The sequence below is a fragment of the Littorina saxatilis genome, linkage group LG14, assembly GCF_037325665.1.
Source record: "Littorina saxatilis isolate snail1 linkage group LG14, US_GU_Lsax_2.0, whole genome shotgun sequence".
Classification (NCBI taxonomy): Eukaryota; Metazoa; Mollusca; class Gastropoda; order Littorinimorpha; family Littorinidae; genus Littorina; species Littorina saxatilis.
In genome coordinates this window covers 19,272,099-19,286,637 of record NC_090258.1, presented here as the reverse complement: position 1 = coordinate 19,286,637, position 14,539 = coordinate 19,272,099, and the positions used below count along the sequence as shown (strand labels likewise).

General features: G+C 42.3%; 1 protein-coding gene across 2 annotated transcripts in view; it reads right to left on the bottom strand.

The window, feature by feature from the left end:
• The window catches only part of LOC138947299 (collagen alpha-1(II) chain-like), a 55,057-nt gene extending 40,940 nt beyond the window's left edge, over positions 1 to 14,117 (bottom strand). The window contains exons 1-7 of one of the 2 annotated variants that reach the window (XM_070318748.1): positions 13,730 to 14,117; positions 6,324 to 6,563; positions 4,461 to 4,483; positions 3,832 to 3,861; positions 3,453 to 3,533; positions 2,094 to 2,138; positions 1,138 to 1,191 (exon numbers count right to left, since the gene is read on the bottom strand). In XM_070318748.1, the coding sequence (XP_070174849.1) occupies positions 1,138 to 1,191; positions 2,094 to 2,138; positions 3,453 to 3,533; positions 3,832 to 3,861; positions 4,461 to 4,483; positions 6,324 to 6,563; positions 13,730 to 13,793 (537 nt within the window). In that variant the 5' untranslated portion in view covers positions 13,794 to 14,117. The remainder of the gene's footprint in view (positions 1 to 1,137; positions 1,192 to 2,093; positions 2,139 to 3,452; positions 3,534 to 3,831; positions 3,862 to 4,460; positions 4,484 to 6,323; positions 6,564 to 13,729) is intronic. The other variant, XM_070318749.1, reaches the window with a different exon arrangement.
• Between the last annotated feature and the right edge of the window lie 422 nt (positions 14,118 to 14,539).

Here is a 14,539-nt window from a genome sequence, read left to right as displayed (position 1 = left end):
ATACTGTATTTACAACACAGGTATGAAGTAAAATTCTGAATAAAAAAGTGACCATTGTGTATTAAAAGAGCTAGCTTGAATATGTTTAGTGTTTGTATATAGTCGCTGTCCTTTTGAGCAACACGTTCAATTAAAAATAGCAAACAGGTATATGTAAGCAACCCTGAATGAACTTGAAAACTAACTTGAAGCCACGACATTCAACAGCATTTGCAATGAAAGTACGCTTAATTTAAAAGCACAGACATGAAAACACAGTCCCAAGTAAGAAAAAAATATTAAGCATTTCTCCAGATTAATGTCCCAAATACGTAAAGAGGCCTCTCAGGACGTAAAAGTCGTAGGCAAACTCTGTTCCCTCAAAAAAATATGTATCATTCTATTAGTTTAAAAAATTTCCAATTTTGCCAGGCGCCTCAAATTCAAGACATTTTGCCTAAGTCTTCCCATTATTTGTTACGTACAACACAACACAATACAATACAACACAACACAATACAAAACAATACAATACAATGCAACGCGACACGACACGACACGACACGACACGACACGACACAACACAAAACAACACAATAAAATACAATACAATATAACACAACACCATACAATACAATACAATACAATACAATACGACACGACACGACACAACACAACACGACAACACAACACAACCTAACACAACCCAACCCAACCCAACCCAGCACAACCCAACACAACACAACACAATACCATATAATCAAACTCAGTTTGACAAATGTATGCACAGGGCCGGACCCAGGGGGGGGGGGGGGGGGGGTTCCAGGGGTTCCGGAACCCCACCCCTGGAAAAAGCATGTACCTTGCTTTGAGTGGGGTTTTTTTGTTTTTTTTTTACTAGTTTTAGCACCAAAACAATGCTGCTCTTAACCCTCAAAACAAGGCCCAGAATGCACCAGATTGCACAGATTTTAACCGTTTTTCAAACATTTTCCGGGGGAGCATGCCCCCGGACCCCCCTAGTTCGCGCGCCTGCAAAGCTTGTGGCTTCGCCATTTCGCTGATTTGCCCCCCCAAAAAAAGGAGGAACCCCCCCCTTACAACTCATTTGGTCCGGCCCTGATGCATGTTGTGACAGACGACGTGCAGTGTACATACCGGCGGGCCGGGATCTCCATTCTCACCACGGGGGCCTTGGAATCCAGGTTGGCCCTGAAACGTTAGAGATAGAGATGATCAATTCAAAAAAGTAATATTGTATCTTTAGGAAGAAGAGGGTGGGGAAGAGTGTAGGTAGAGGGGTGAAGAAGGAGCAGCAGCAGCAATAGAAGTATCAGATAAAGAACAAAGACAAGAACAAGAATGCGAACAAGAACAAGACAAAGAAAACAAGAAGGAGAAGAAGGAGAAGAAGAAGAAGAAGAAGAAGAAGAGGAAGAAGAAGAAGAAGAAGAAGAAGAACAACAACAACAACAACAACAACAACAACAACAACAACAACAACAACAACAACAACAACAACAACAACAACAAAATCAAGAAGAAGAACAACAACATCAACATCAAGAACAACAACAACAACAACAACAACAACACTGAACAACAAGAAAAAGAAGACAACGAAGATGAGCTTAGAACAAACAACCAGACGATGATGATGATGATAAAAAGGCTGGCGTTAGAAGGGAGTCAGGTTGGGAGTAAACATGGAAGAGTGACGTAGGAAGGTGGAGGGGGTCAACATTAAAGAATAAATCACATGGATAGTATAGAAATCAGGTCAAGCAAAATTTAGTGAAAGTCAACCATTATTCGAAACTAATCTGTGGTCAGTTTACAATAAACTTTGCCTTACTTTGCCTTCCATCGTATGTATATTGAAATATTTGCTTTTTGATTTGTAACTGAAATAACCATGGGATAGTATTGTGTTGCTTTGCAATTCATGCATGAATTGATGTGTCACAGAATTACACGCCCCTGAGGAAGGCCTGGAAACAGGTCACAAATTTGGGCGGCCACCTGAAATTCTTTGTTTGGCTTGTCTTTTCCTTGATTGTGTTATATAAAGCTATATAGTATCCAATCTATAGACACAAAATATCTATACTCACAGGGGGTCCAGGGGGTCCGGGGGATCCACGCGGTCCGGGAGGTCCCTGTAAAGAAAAACACATACAGACGTCCATAACAATAACAATAACAATAACTAACACCATGGCCTATCAGCAAATTTGAAAAAAAGAGTGATCACCTTCGTAAAATCACCAAAATTGTAGCCACATGGTTGGGACAAAGAACAACAGTCACAATTCAATCACAAAAACACTTCATTTTTAAGCCAGTATATTTTGTGTCTGCGTTTTTCTACCAGTCTTTTTTGTGTCTTCATTTTTAATCCAGTACTTTTGGTGTCTGCGTTTTTCTGCCAGTATTCAGTGTTTACCCTGCTTTCCAAGCTAAAGAATACATGTATGTAGAACCTAAATAAACTCAATTCGAACACAAGGAAAACCCACAGCAAGCAAAATGAAAACCCCAAAAGCAAAAACACCAATCAGGGAAGTAGTATCCGCAGCGTTGTCAATATAAACCGGAGCAAAAAACTACACACAATAATTCATCAGGGCAATTCAAATACATAGAAAGCCAACAGCTTCTTGAAAACTACGCCATATTGAAACACAAATCAAAAATGGTAAGGTACGGGGACGTTTTAAAAGACCTATGGGCCGGTTTACTTGTGAATGTCATGTTTTGTTACAAATCAAATCGTTCCAGTCCCTTGCCATTCTTGTGTTGTAACAAAAATTGTGACCCTCCACCACGGAATGAGTCGCATGTCACCTTTGCATGATTTTCATATTTTTACATTTTCTTAAAGAGTTTTTTATGCTCTATCCAGTGGTGTAAACCGTTTTAGAAAAGACTGTTTGAGTTATAAGCCTGTGACTAAGGTGACCCTCACACTGTTACCAGACGCCTCCCCGGACTGGTTACGGTAACATAGCCACAAAAAAATAGGGTAGGAAGGTAGGCAATCACTTTTTTTTTTAACTTTTTTTTCTATTGTGTACAAATTAAACCTACTTGACAGGGAAATAAGTGTGTGACTCGGGCGCTTTCGCTTTCATTGCGTTTTCTGCACTCGTTTTCTTGTTTTTTTGGTGGTTTTTTGACAAATGTAATAAAAAAGTTATAGGGTCGGCCCCTAAAAATAGAGTAGGTCGGGTTACCATAAGCACACCTTTTTTTTTTTTTTAGGCCTAATAGGCAGTTACAGATTAGAAGCATGTGTGTGTGAGTGTTCGAGGAACAACAACAACAACAAAACACGTTTATAAGCTTAGCTTGTTGTACTCTATATTAAGTTGTATTTCATTCATTGTATGCGACAATGTAATTTGTAGTTATTTGAATAACTATGTTTGGAAAAAAAGCAAAAAGCACACCAAAAAAGCACAGCAACTTACAGGGGAGTAGTATCCTTGGCCGCCACTGTAAGCCGGGGCAGCCTTATCGCCACCTTGGGGTTGCTGGTTCTGAACTCCGTACTGCAATCAATCAACCAATTCAAACAATAAGCTCACCAACCACTAAAGTAATCAATCAGTCAGTCACCAATCAAACATCAATTATTTCATCAATTCGTCAAACAATGAACAGTTTAAATGCAATAAATCCAATAATCATGCAATTGTTAATATCTACAGGCCCAATTAAAAAAAACTGTTCCATCCTGTTTCAAAATAAAAATGATAATTTTTATATATATATATATATTTTTTTTTTTATATCAGATGGTGTTTATTTTTGCGAGAGTCAATGTAAATGGTTCACGTAGGTACTCACTTCTGCCGTATCCGATACAGACGTCTCTCCCTGCGAAAAATACAAGAAAGACATTGCATTGATAAGAGACGTTCGGAAATATTCGGAAATAACTTTGCCAACGTTTTATTTTGCATTGATTAATTAATCAAACAATCTCTCTCTCTCTCTCACTCTTTCTCTTGCTCTCTCTGTCTCTCTCTCTGTCTCTGTCTCTCTGTCTCTCTCTCTCTTTCTCTTGCTCTCTCTGTCTGTCTCTCTCTGTCTCTCTCTCTGTCTCTCTCTCTGTCTCTCTCTTTCTCTTGCTCTCTCTGTCTGTCTCTCTCACTCTTTCTCTTGCTCTCTCTGTCTGTCTCTCTCTGTCTCTGTCTTTCTCTCTCTGTCTGTCTCTCTCTGTCTCTGTCTTTCTCTTGCTCTCTCTGTCTGTCTCTCTCTGTCTCTGTCTTTCTCTCTCTGTCTGTCTCTCTCTGTCTCTGTCTCTCTCACTCTTTCTCTTGCTCTCTCTGTCTGTCTCTCTCTGTCTCTGTCTCTCTCTTTCTCTCACTCTCTCTCTGTCTGTCTGTATCTCTCTCTCTCTCTCTCTCTCTCTCTCTCTCTCTCTCTCTCTCTCTCTCTCTCTCTCTCTCTCTCTCTCTCTCTCTTTAGCTTACCCGTGACACCTCTCGGACACCCTCTGCAATTCGAAAAAAACAAAATCAAACATTAGACCTTTTGTTACATATTATTCTAAAGAAACAAATGACAACGAAAATCAGAAGCAAATTTCGACTAACGGTGATAACACAAGAAAGTGCCATTTTAAGAAACGACAGACACAACTGAAATAAAAAATACACACACAATCTTTAGATAGTTAAGACCTAAATATCTATATAATGAGAGAAGGGGGTGGCATATTTGTTAATAGACGCCTACGCACAAGTTAGTCCAAAGTACGTGGTTTGAGCAAAAGAGTGACGAATACAAAACGATGTTATAATACACGCATGCAGACTACTGAAGTTAAAAGCTAAACGTGCATAAATTAAAATAATCTTTATGGTGTTAAAGTTGTACATTTCATCGCGTTAAGGAAACAGAAAGATAATATCGTGTTCTAAACTAAATTAATCAAGCCGGTGCCAGCAAAAGACAGAAAACGAGTTAAATTAAGTGACCAAATAATGAACAACTCTATCTTGTCTTGGTCGCCAAAAAGGACATACTCCATTAGCGAAGCCCTTCCAAATACATCCATCAGGACTCCAGACGGACACCTACCCATCCTGTAGTCTCATGTAATGTCAATGAGATTGAAACACCAACGCACATTATATCAACTATTCACACCATAGAAGAAGACAGAAAAAAACGTCGCAGCATCCCGCAGAAGACAACACCGTCTATGCATAGTGAAGACGACCACAGTGACGCAGCATATTAATAACTTGAGTGAAAGTGACACAGTATTACACAACAGAAGATGACGAACGCGACGCCATCTGGACAACTGTACCGCAGCATTCTACCGAAAAGGGACAGCTGCGACGTCATAACTCGGAAATGCCGGTTTAGCTGTAGCGCAGTCTGCTACAGAAGATGACAAATATGACGTCTTATTGGAGAAAAGGACAACTGCAGGGCAGCATACTACAGAAGAGGACAAATGTGACGTCATACTACAGAACAGGTCAACTGTAGTGCAGTATAGTAGAGAAGAGGACAACTGTGACGTCAAACCACAAAAAATGACAGCTGTGACGTCATACTATAGAAATAGAATACAGTGGCGAAGTATATTACAGTAGAGGACAAATGTGACGTTATGCTACAGAAGAGGACAAATGTGACTCATAATACAGAAGATGTCAAATGTGACGTCATACTACAGAAGATGACAAGAATGACGTCATACTAGACAAGGACAACTGTAGTGGTCTCAGAAGAGCCCACACATGACGTCATACTCCAAACACTAAGGAAAAATGTGATGCAGCGAGCGACAGCAAAGGACAGGAAAGAGCAGATGTGCAGCAAACTACAACAGATGACAAAAGCGACGAGCGATGCTACGACGGAGAGAGAATCTTTAATTTTTGCTGCTACAGGTATATATATACTACCATCAGATGACACAGCGTTCAAACAGAGCGAGAGAGATAGTAAGAAAAGCCGAAAGGGGTGGTTGGGTAGGGGTGGAATTAATATATCTGAAGTGACGGAGAATTACCGAACAAGAAAAGATTCCTTTTCTTTTATATTTTCATTGACGCAGCACTACAGTCAGGGTTAACAAGCACTGACTACACTGTAAATCGAAGTGTTCCACTGCTGAACACACTTCTTGTAACCAGTAGTGAGCACTGTGCGACATACTATATAACTCTACTAACACACATTGTAAACACGAAATAAAGTGATTACAATGCGTGCTATACTTTTGCAAGTATAAATATATAGCATTTCACACAGTGTTAACAACTGGTTACAAAAAACATGTGTTCAAAATTGGAACACTTCCGTTTAGAGTGTACCTCTCCTGTCGACCTCTTTGACGTCATCCGGGCACTGGAGACAGCACTCGCCGGGCTCCTTGTAAGGCTCGGAGCCGTCCGGGCACACTGTAATTTCTGCACACTGTTTGTACACACAGTTGGCGGGTTGCCCTCCCGCGCACGTGCACTGATAACAAGGGTCGTCCTCCGGGTAGGGGAACCACACCTCCCCATCCTTCACTATCGTACCCGTGATATCGTCCCTGCATTCGTTAGGCCCTAGATGGGACACACACACAACACAGACGTCCGTACATGCATGATGGGACACATTCATAAACGCAACAGACATATATACACCCATTCTGATTGTGTCCCTGCACACACACACACACACACACACACACACACACACACACACACACACACACACACACACACACACATACACACACACCCAACCGAGGTGTCCGTTTATGCATGCTGTCTGTGTTCAAGATTAAATAAGGAATGACTAATTTATGTGGCTGTACAGCACAGTATTCACGGCCGAAGCTTTACGATATTGCAAAAGCCGCAGCAAAGGTGAATTCCAATGGTTGTATGCTACAATCGCATCGTTCATGTCACGTTTTATGTTGCCTGCAGCACGTCGCGAGTTGAATTCAACACACGCAACATAATATGTGGTATTGTTTTACAATTTAACATGTTGGTCAGAATGCACTTTAGGCCGTAGCTGCGCACGCTGCTGAATAATACAATCCACGTCTGGTCTGCCTAAACATGCGGAAGCGATCTTTTCATTCGACGGGTGTGTGCCAGTCAGCTGCATTCGACTAAGCTGTGCCATGTTTATGGGACGTAACTTGATCAAACACCAATCGTTACCACTCACATCAACATTGGGAAGTCATGCAGTGTTATGCAATGCACATGTTCCTTTGGCAAATTATGGAGTCACTGGGGAAATAGGGCTTTATTTTAGACCTGGCATTTGAAACGGAGTATTTGGTATTTGCTGTGATCTTGTGTGGTCCATTTATCTTTTTTGCCATGTCTGATGAGAGACTCAGGATGATAAATTGTTTTTTTGTTCATGTTTCTGACGTTGTGGCGTACGTGACACTTCCACTCATCTAAGCCGGTAAACCAAGCTTCTTCGTGTCGACAGTCGCAGATTTCAATCTCTTCGTGTGTCTTTGCTTCTTGACGGACAGGAGGCCTACTCTTGATTTTGGTACCGTTGTGTTCCGAATACTCTGCACTTTCCTTTGATATAAGACTCACTGTGTGTAACGGGGTCAAACACGAGATAGTCGCTAATGAATACAGTTATTAGTTTTTTTCGATTAAAGTACATATAAGGTGACTAATTGGAACCTGGCAGTGACTGAGTAGGGTATCACTGTTGTTCTACATCCTGATGTAATCGCGTACGTATGTTTGGTTTGGATTATCTGCTGGGGGGAGTAAATATCTGCAAAATATTCATCATGGTCGTCATTTGCATTTCATATTTTCCAAAATATCTACTACCTCTGGCAAAATATTATAATTGAACGCCTCGTTTTCTTTCTGGAGCTTTGCCGCTCTTCCGCCGAAGAATATATGTTCATTTCTGTCGTTCCAACCGTTTTTTCTTATTTTGTTTATTGCCCTCGCCTTGTTCTTATCGTTTGAAATCAACGGCTTTCTTTTCTAGTGCATTGCCCTTCTGACGCCGCTGTTACAAATGCAGGTCATGGGAGACGGACTGTAAACGCCACAACATGGTATGGCATATTCTCCTGACACAAAGGATTCTCGTTTTGCTGATATCTTTTGCCAAGCAAGTTCTGACAGCTGGGAATTCTGCACTGGAGAACAGAGTATTTCCACAGAACATTAGAACTGATTCTTTACACTGTCATCGCTGAGAATCAGTCTCGACCAAGTCACGGTTCAGTGTCGCTGATGAGTTTGTTTGTTTGTTTGTTTGTTTGCTTAACGCCCAGCCGACCGCGAAAGGCCATATCAGGGCGGTGCTGCTTTGCCATATAACGTGCGCCACACACTGACAAGACAGACTGAGTCGCAGCACAGGCTTCATGTCTCACCCACTCAGTCACATTATTCTGACACCAGACCAACCAGTCCTAGCACTAACCCCATAATGCCAGACGCCAGGCGGAGCAGCCACTAGATTGCCAATTTTAAAGTCTTAGGTATGACCCGGCCGGGGTTCGAACCCACGACCTCCCGATCACGGGGCGGACGCCTTACCACTGGGCACTAGGCCAACCGTGCCAGTCGCTGATGAGTGTACCTACATCAAAGAAGTAGATTATAATAATGGTAAGTGTGTTATCTTGGCAACTAGTCCTTGCAATGCGGGGTGGGGTTGGGGGGGGAGGGGGTTGTGAAGTGTCACAGTGTGTACTGTGGCGACTATAGCCTACTAATGAAGACGACGAACTAAGCAGATTACCCGATTCATCTTTCTCCCGTGAAGCGTGTATATCTACACGACATCATAAATCCTGTTCAGGCCACACCCAATCCAGGTTGTGGTTTTCTTCAAAAAGTTTTTCCTCACCATTTCAACTTTCATATTTTCTGTTTACTCAGCAAAGATGGCCGTCGGCTCTTCTATCAACCAAGTTGTCCCCGCCTGCCGCGCGAAGTAGACGTCTAGCAGCGGTTACCTCCCTTCCTGCAGTGACCTAAATCTTCGCCCTGTCGGCAGGTGGCGTCCAAATGGCGGAACAACACCGATGCCTGCGTGCTGATAGTGGAGGTAGACAGGCACCTAAAACTTAGCGGCGTCCCAGCTCCTTCCAGTCTGCGAGCGAAAGGTGCGAATAGTTGGCTCCACACACTCAAGCCCAGCATCACAGCTACTTCCAGTGTGCTTGCAAGAAGGCAGGAAACGTCAGCACTTTAACACTGACAAACCCAGCCGGCAGCGGCCGGCACCTTAGACATCAAAGCTTGCTAGCTTCATGCTGTAAAGGTGTGACTAGTTGGCTCTGCGCGCCAAAGTCTAGCACAGAAGCTACTTCCTCTTCCTGTAATGCGGCAGAGGTAAACTCTTCGCTTCAAGTTAATGAGCAGAAAGGTGCAATAAGGTGGCTCAACACACTGACAAGCCTAGCTTGGCAGCATCCAAAGTACACAGCTTCCCAGCTACTTGCAGAAAAGGTGCAACAAGTTGGCGGCTACAAAGAGGGAAGCTCTTTGCTTCTATACTGACAACAAACCTGGAGGAGAAATTAGTTCCTGTGATGATTTGCTTGGACTAAACGCGGGGGTGCTTCCAATAACAAGAGCAGAGTGAAGGCTGAGGCCGGGGAATCCCGGTACTTTGGCCCCCAGGGTCAGTAAACTGCCGTGCGCACCTAACTTCAAGGGCGACTGAGGAAAGAAGAGGGGGGAGACGAGGTGTGGAGATGGTGGTGGTGGAAGGGGGCAGGGGCTAGGGGGGAAGAGGGGAAGGTTGGGGTGGTGAAGGTAGTTAGATTAATCAAGGGGGCTGCGTCTGCACTCACCACTAATTAGTAAGCTGTGGGGGTCAGTGAGATCCACAGGTGTGATGCAGGTAACGGGAGATATTGCACTGAGGCCCGCTGACCATAGAGTATATATAAACACTTCTGTTGCAGATAACGGGAGGCATTGCACTGAGGCCCACTGACCAGAGAGCATAAACACTTCTGTTGAAGGTGGGGCGCACTGACCACAGAGCATCGTCACGATCATAGCAAAAGGGGGAGCAGGAGTCACATGAAAGCAGCATAATTTGCTTTTGTCTCTTTGTTTTTTTTCTCCAAACTTAAAAAGCTACATGGCATATGCAATGTGTTTATGATCGTGAAGAAATACAATATTGTAGCAGTCCCAGGGTAGCATTAACTTTTTTTGTTTACTAACCAATCTTTGCAGATTGTTTTCTTCATTTTGACTGTAAGAATTTGACATGGTGTTTAAAAGGGTAGTACGTGCATAGCCCTGATCATTGAATTGTGTAGTAAGGATAGGAATCCTTAATTAAAAGACATTGTAAATATAGTATTACAAACACAAGAGTTTGAAGATTTTCTTCAATATTGTGTTATGATTGCGGGGTCAAATATTCTAATCGGGTACTGTAAAACGAATATGCTAATTAAAATTGCAGTATTTAGGTCTCTCTAATCTCTATTGTCTCTGATTTGAAATATTAACTGCAGCCTAAAATGAAGCTGTGTGTATTAAAACCAGAATTGTTAACATATAAAATGTTAACTGTTTCTTTGCTTACTGTCAACTACTGTCTGAACAGAAGCTGTATGCATTGACATTATTGACATCAAAATAATGCAGTCAAGAAAAAAGCACTAGCAAGTCTGTTAAGTTTGCACGCCTTTCACAAATATGATCAGACCTGCCAAGGCTGGCATTTTCAATCAAAATAACCAACCATTTCCTCCATCACACCTGCATTCCCCAAAGTGTATATGTATGATGAAACAAGCGTCTATAACGCCCTGATAGGCATTTCCTTTCAGCGTCATACTTTCCTCTTCCTCCTGCTATCATGGACACGCTACACTCTGCAGAAAGCGGGGAACGGAATGTAGGTCAAACGCACAAAAGCCACACTTGTTCACGTGCATTTTGTTTACTTCCAAGACAAATCTCTCGCAGACGTGTATACAAACACTCAAGGAAACCGCGCAAAACTCAAACCATGTGTAAGGCGCGACACATTCCGCGTACCATTGTGTGGGCGTGGTGAGATTTGGGGACTTCAAGATCTGGTTTGCATCGCTCCGCTTGCTTTCTGTTCCTACCATGTCGTTTGCTGGAGAATGTCTAACATTTGCTGCTAACGGGAAATATTTGGGGAGTGAAGAAAATGCCCAAGTGACAACATTGGCGGTATTATAGTGTCATGTCAACGAAGAAATTAAGGCCGAACCAAAATGGATATTAGCGAAAGAATAATAAGAAAAATAATTATTGGTAAATTGACAGTCAGATAAAAGCTTTTACTAGTTAAAATATAGAGTTACATAAAATAAAGGGCAATAATTAATTGAACGTGGCATTATTCCAAACGCCAATGCAGCTTCTTCTTCTGCGTTCGTGGACTGAAACTCCCAAGTACACTCGTGTTTTTACACAAGTGGAATTTTACGTGTATGACCGTTTTTACCCCGCCATTAAGGCAGCCATACGCCGCTTTCGGAGGAAGGCCAATGCAGCTTATATCTATCTCTAGATAAACTTCTTTTTTTTTTAAATGTATTGCAATAGTTAATGTGATTTAACGGACTCGTGCAATTTAAGAACACTTCTGCTTTGTCGCAAAGATGTTTTCTTGTTATTGTTATTGGTGTACACTCTTGACTTACCCCCCCCCCCCCCCCTCTTCCCTCGCACACATCTTCTCTCCCTTCAACATCTGACTAATCATCAGTAAGGTCATATTAGACTACAAGCACAAATGCACACAAAGAAAATTAGTCATGCCGAAGTGCTATTTATTTATTTATTTATTTGATTCATATGTTATTCATTTATTCATTTATTCATTTCTTTACTCCTTTATTCATGAATTTATTTACTTAAATACCCAGTGTTCATTCCTTTAAAAAAAATGTTTTAATGAATGCTTTGTGCAAAGCTGCTATTAGATTATTATGCAAGGTTGAAGCACTGATTAAGAAAATAATATGTAAGCCTAGACATTAGTCTTGTAATACGCTTGAGAGCAGTATGTTTATGTCAGGTCTCTATAATGCAATAAAGCTGACATTTAAAGCGCATAAAAAATAATGCTTATTAATGATTAGAAACAAATCAGGCTGACAAAAATAATTAGAGCAATGGCGTATCTGGCACATTTTGTTTGCAACGTGTGTTGTTGATGTGGATTTTTCTTGTTGACTACCTGTTTGGATCACTGAGTGCGAAAATGTGACCCTCCACCACGGAATGAGTCGCATGTCACCTTTGCATGATTTTCATATTTTTACATTTTCCTAAAGAGTTTTTCATGCTCTATCCAGTGGTGAAAACCGTTTTAGAAAAGAGCGAAAACTGTTTAAGTTATAAGCCTGTGACTAAGGTGACCCTCACGCTGTTACCATACACTCTCCGGACTTATATCAAGCCTAGCGCAGAACCGCGCGAGGTGACATGCGACTCATTTTGTGGTGGAGGGTCACAAATAGACAAGCAAATCGAAGTCTAAAAGTTGATGTAACGCCATGAATATATAAGCAATCTGACACTAATTGATTAATTAACTGACATTAATGGGGTTGGAAGAAATTACGACTAGACTAGGCTAGACTATAAGACTAAACATTGTTACAGTAACTAAAAAGTACAGTAACAAAGCACAGAAAGACCCAACACTGAATTGCAACACTGAGCAACAACAAGACGACCAAAAAATAGCACACTGTTTAACACATATGGAACTGAAGTAGCAGCTCATTTGAAACTACAAAAATAGTATAACACATTAAACAAACTCATAAAACTTTTGACACGTACTGTATTAGTGAAAACAAAATAACACAACGTAAAATGATCACAACATGGAATGAAAGACTAGGCTACGTAACATCATCCTCTGCAATCTATAACCAACAGTTTTAAACAAAAGAGATAGTAAATTAAACTCAATCAAACAGGCAATACGACAAACAGCTACACCATATACATTTGCACGAACTTCCCATAGCGTACCTTTCTAGATGCTAGGCGTGTCACTCCCAATATAAATAAAAGCAGCATTGAGAGAGAAAAAAGACATCGGATCAATGAAGGATAATATTGCGCGATTATTGTTTTCTTTTCTTGGGGGAGGGGGTGGGGTGGGGTGATAACGCATTGGGAGAGGGGAGAGGTGGGGGGGGGGGGGGGAGGTAATATCAATCAATCAATCAATGAGTCTTATATCGCGCATATTCCGTGGGTACAGTTCTAGGCGCTCTGCAGTGATGCCGTGTGAGATGAAATTTTATACGGCCAGTAGATTGCAGCCATTGAAAATTGCAATATAGGCAAAAAGTTCTCCTTACATTGCAATTTGTAGACTTTGTTCAGAAATATGACAGGCGAAAAAGGCAGGGTGGGGTGGGATGGGGTCGGGTGATAACGCGTTGGGATGGGGAAAAGAGGGGGAGGAGGGGGGGGGGGGGGGGGGGGGGGGGTAACAGTAACAGGTCAACGAAAATTGAAATATAGGCCAAAAAAAGTTCTCCTTACATTGCATTTTAAAGACTGTATGGGAATTAATGGGTGGGGGGACTCAAACTCTGTTCAGAATTATGACATGCTGACATACATGAGGGTGGGACGGGCTTGCCCGTGGGCATGATAAACACTAGAACATTGTTCTTACTGCAACTGGGCAGGATTGAAACGGTCAACAGAAAGACGACATAAAACGACAGTATTGTACTTACCCTGCGCCTCCACAAATATCACAATGGCGGCCACGAAGGCCGTCACACACGCTGCCTTATTCATCTTGTAGCTGGAAGATGGTGATGATCAAGAAGATGGTTGATGGTGGTTCTTTCTCGAGTCAGAGCCAAATCTCAAAACTACCCCTGCACCGATGTACGAGGGCAGAGCGAGCTAGGCTCTACTCACAACTGAACTGGTCGTGGAGGGGTGGTGGTGGGTGGGAGGTGTCCCTGCGAAGAGGGATCCCGGGTTCAAATCCTCACGACCAATATACGGTTCTCCGCCTGCCGCTATGCCCTGTGACAGCACAGCAACAGCGCGGAAAAAGTTCAAGAAAAGAATGAAATATCGTGGATAGGCACACGGGCTTGCTTCTGCAAAGCCGCTGCCAACATCACTACTCAAGGCCGTGTAGGGGTTTTATATCGCGTAAGAGACCTTCCAGCCAATCAGGCGGCGTGTTACATCCGAGTGGGTTCGGCCAGGGGCGGGGAAGGCGTTACTAGGGCGTGGAAAGGGGCGGGGTTAAAGTGTGTGGGAACCCGGGGCTGAAAACGGTGCCAGACAGCAAGACTGGCGAGAGAGATAATTTGGCGCTTATATTTTTTTTCTTTTTGTGTGTGCACTTGGCTGGGCTAAATGAGCTGCTGTAACCGCCATGAACTCTCCTTTGTTTGCTGACTTCGGCTTGACGATTACGAGGAGTTCACACAGAGATGTATATTACCATATAGATAAACAAACTAACAGGTGGGAATGTGTAGTACTCTTCGATGTCAGAATGCTCAAGAGCAACAGACACTAAG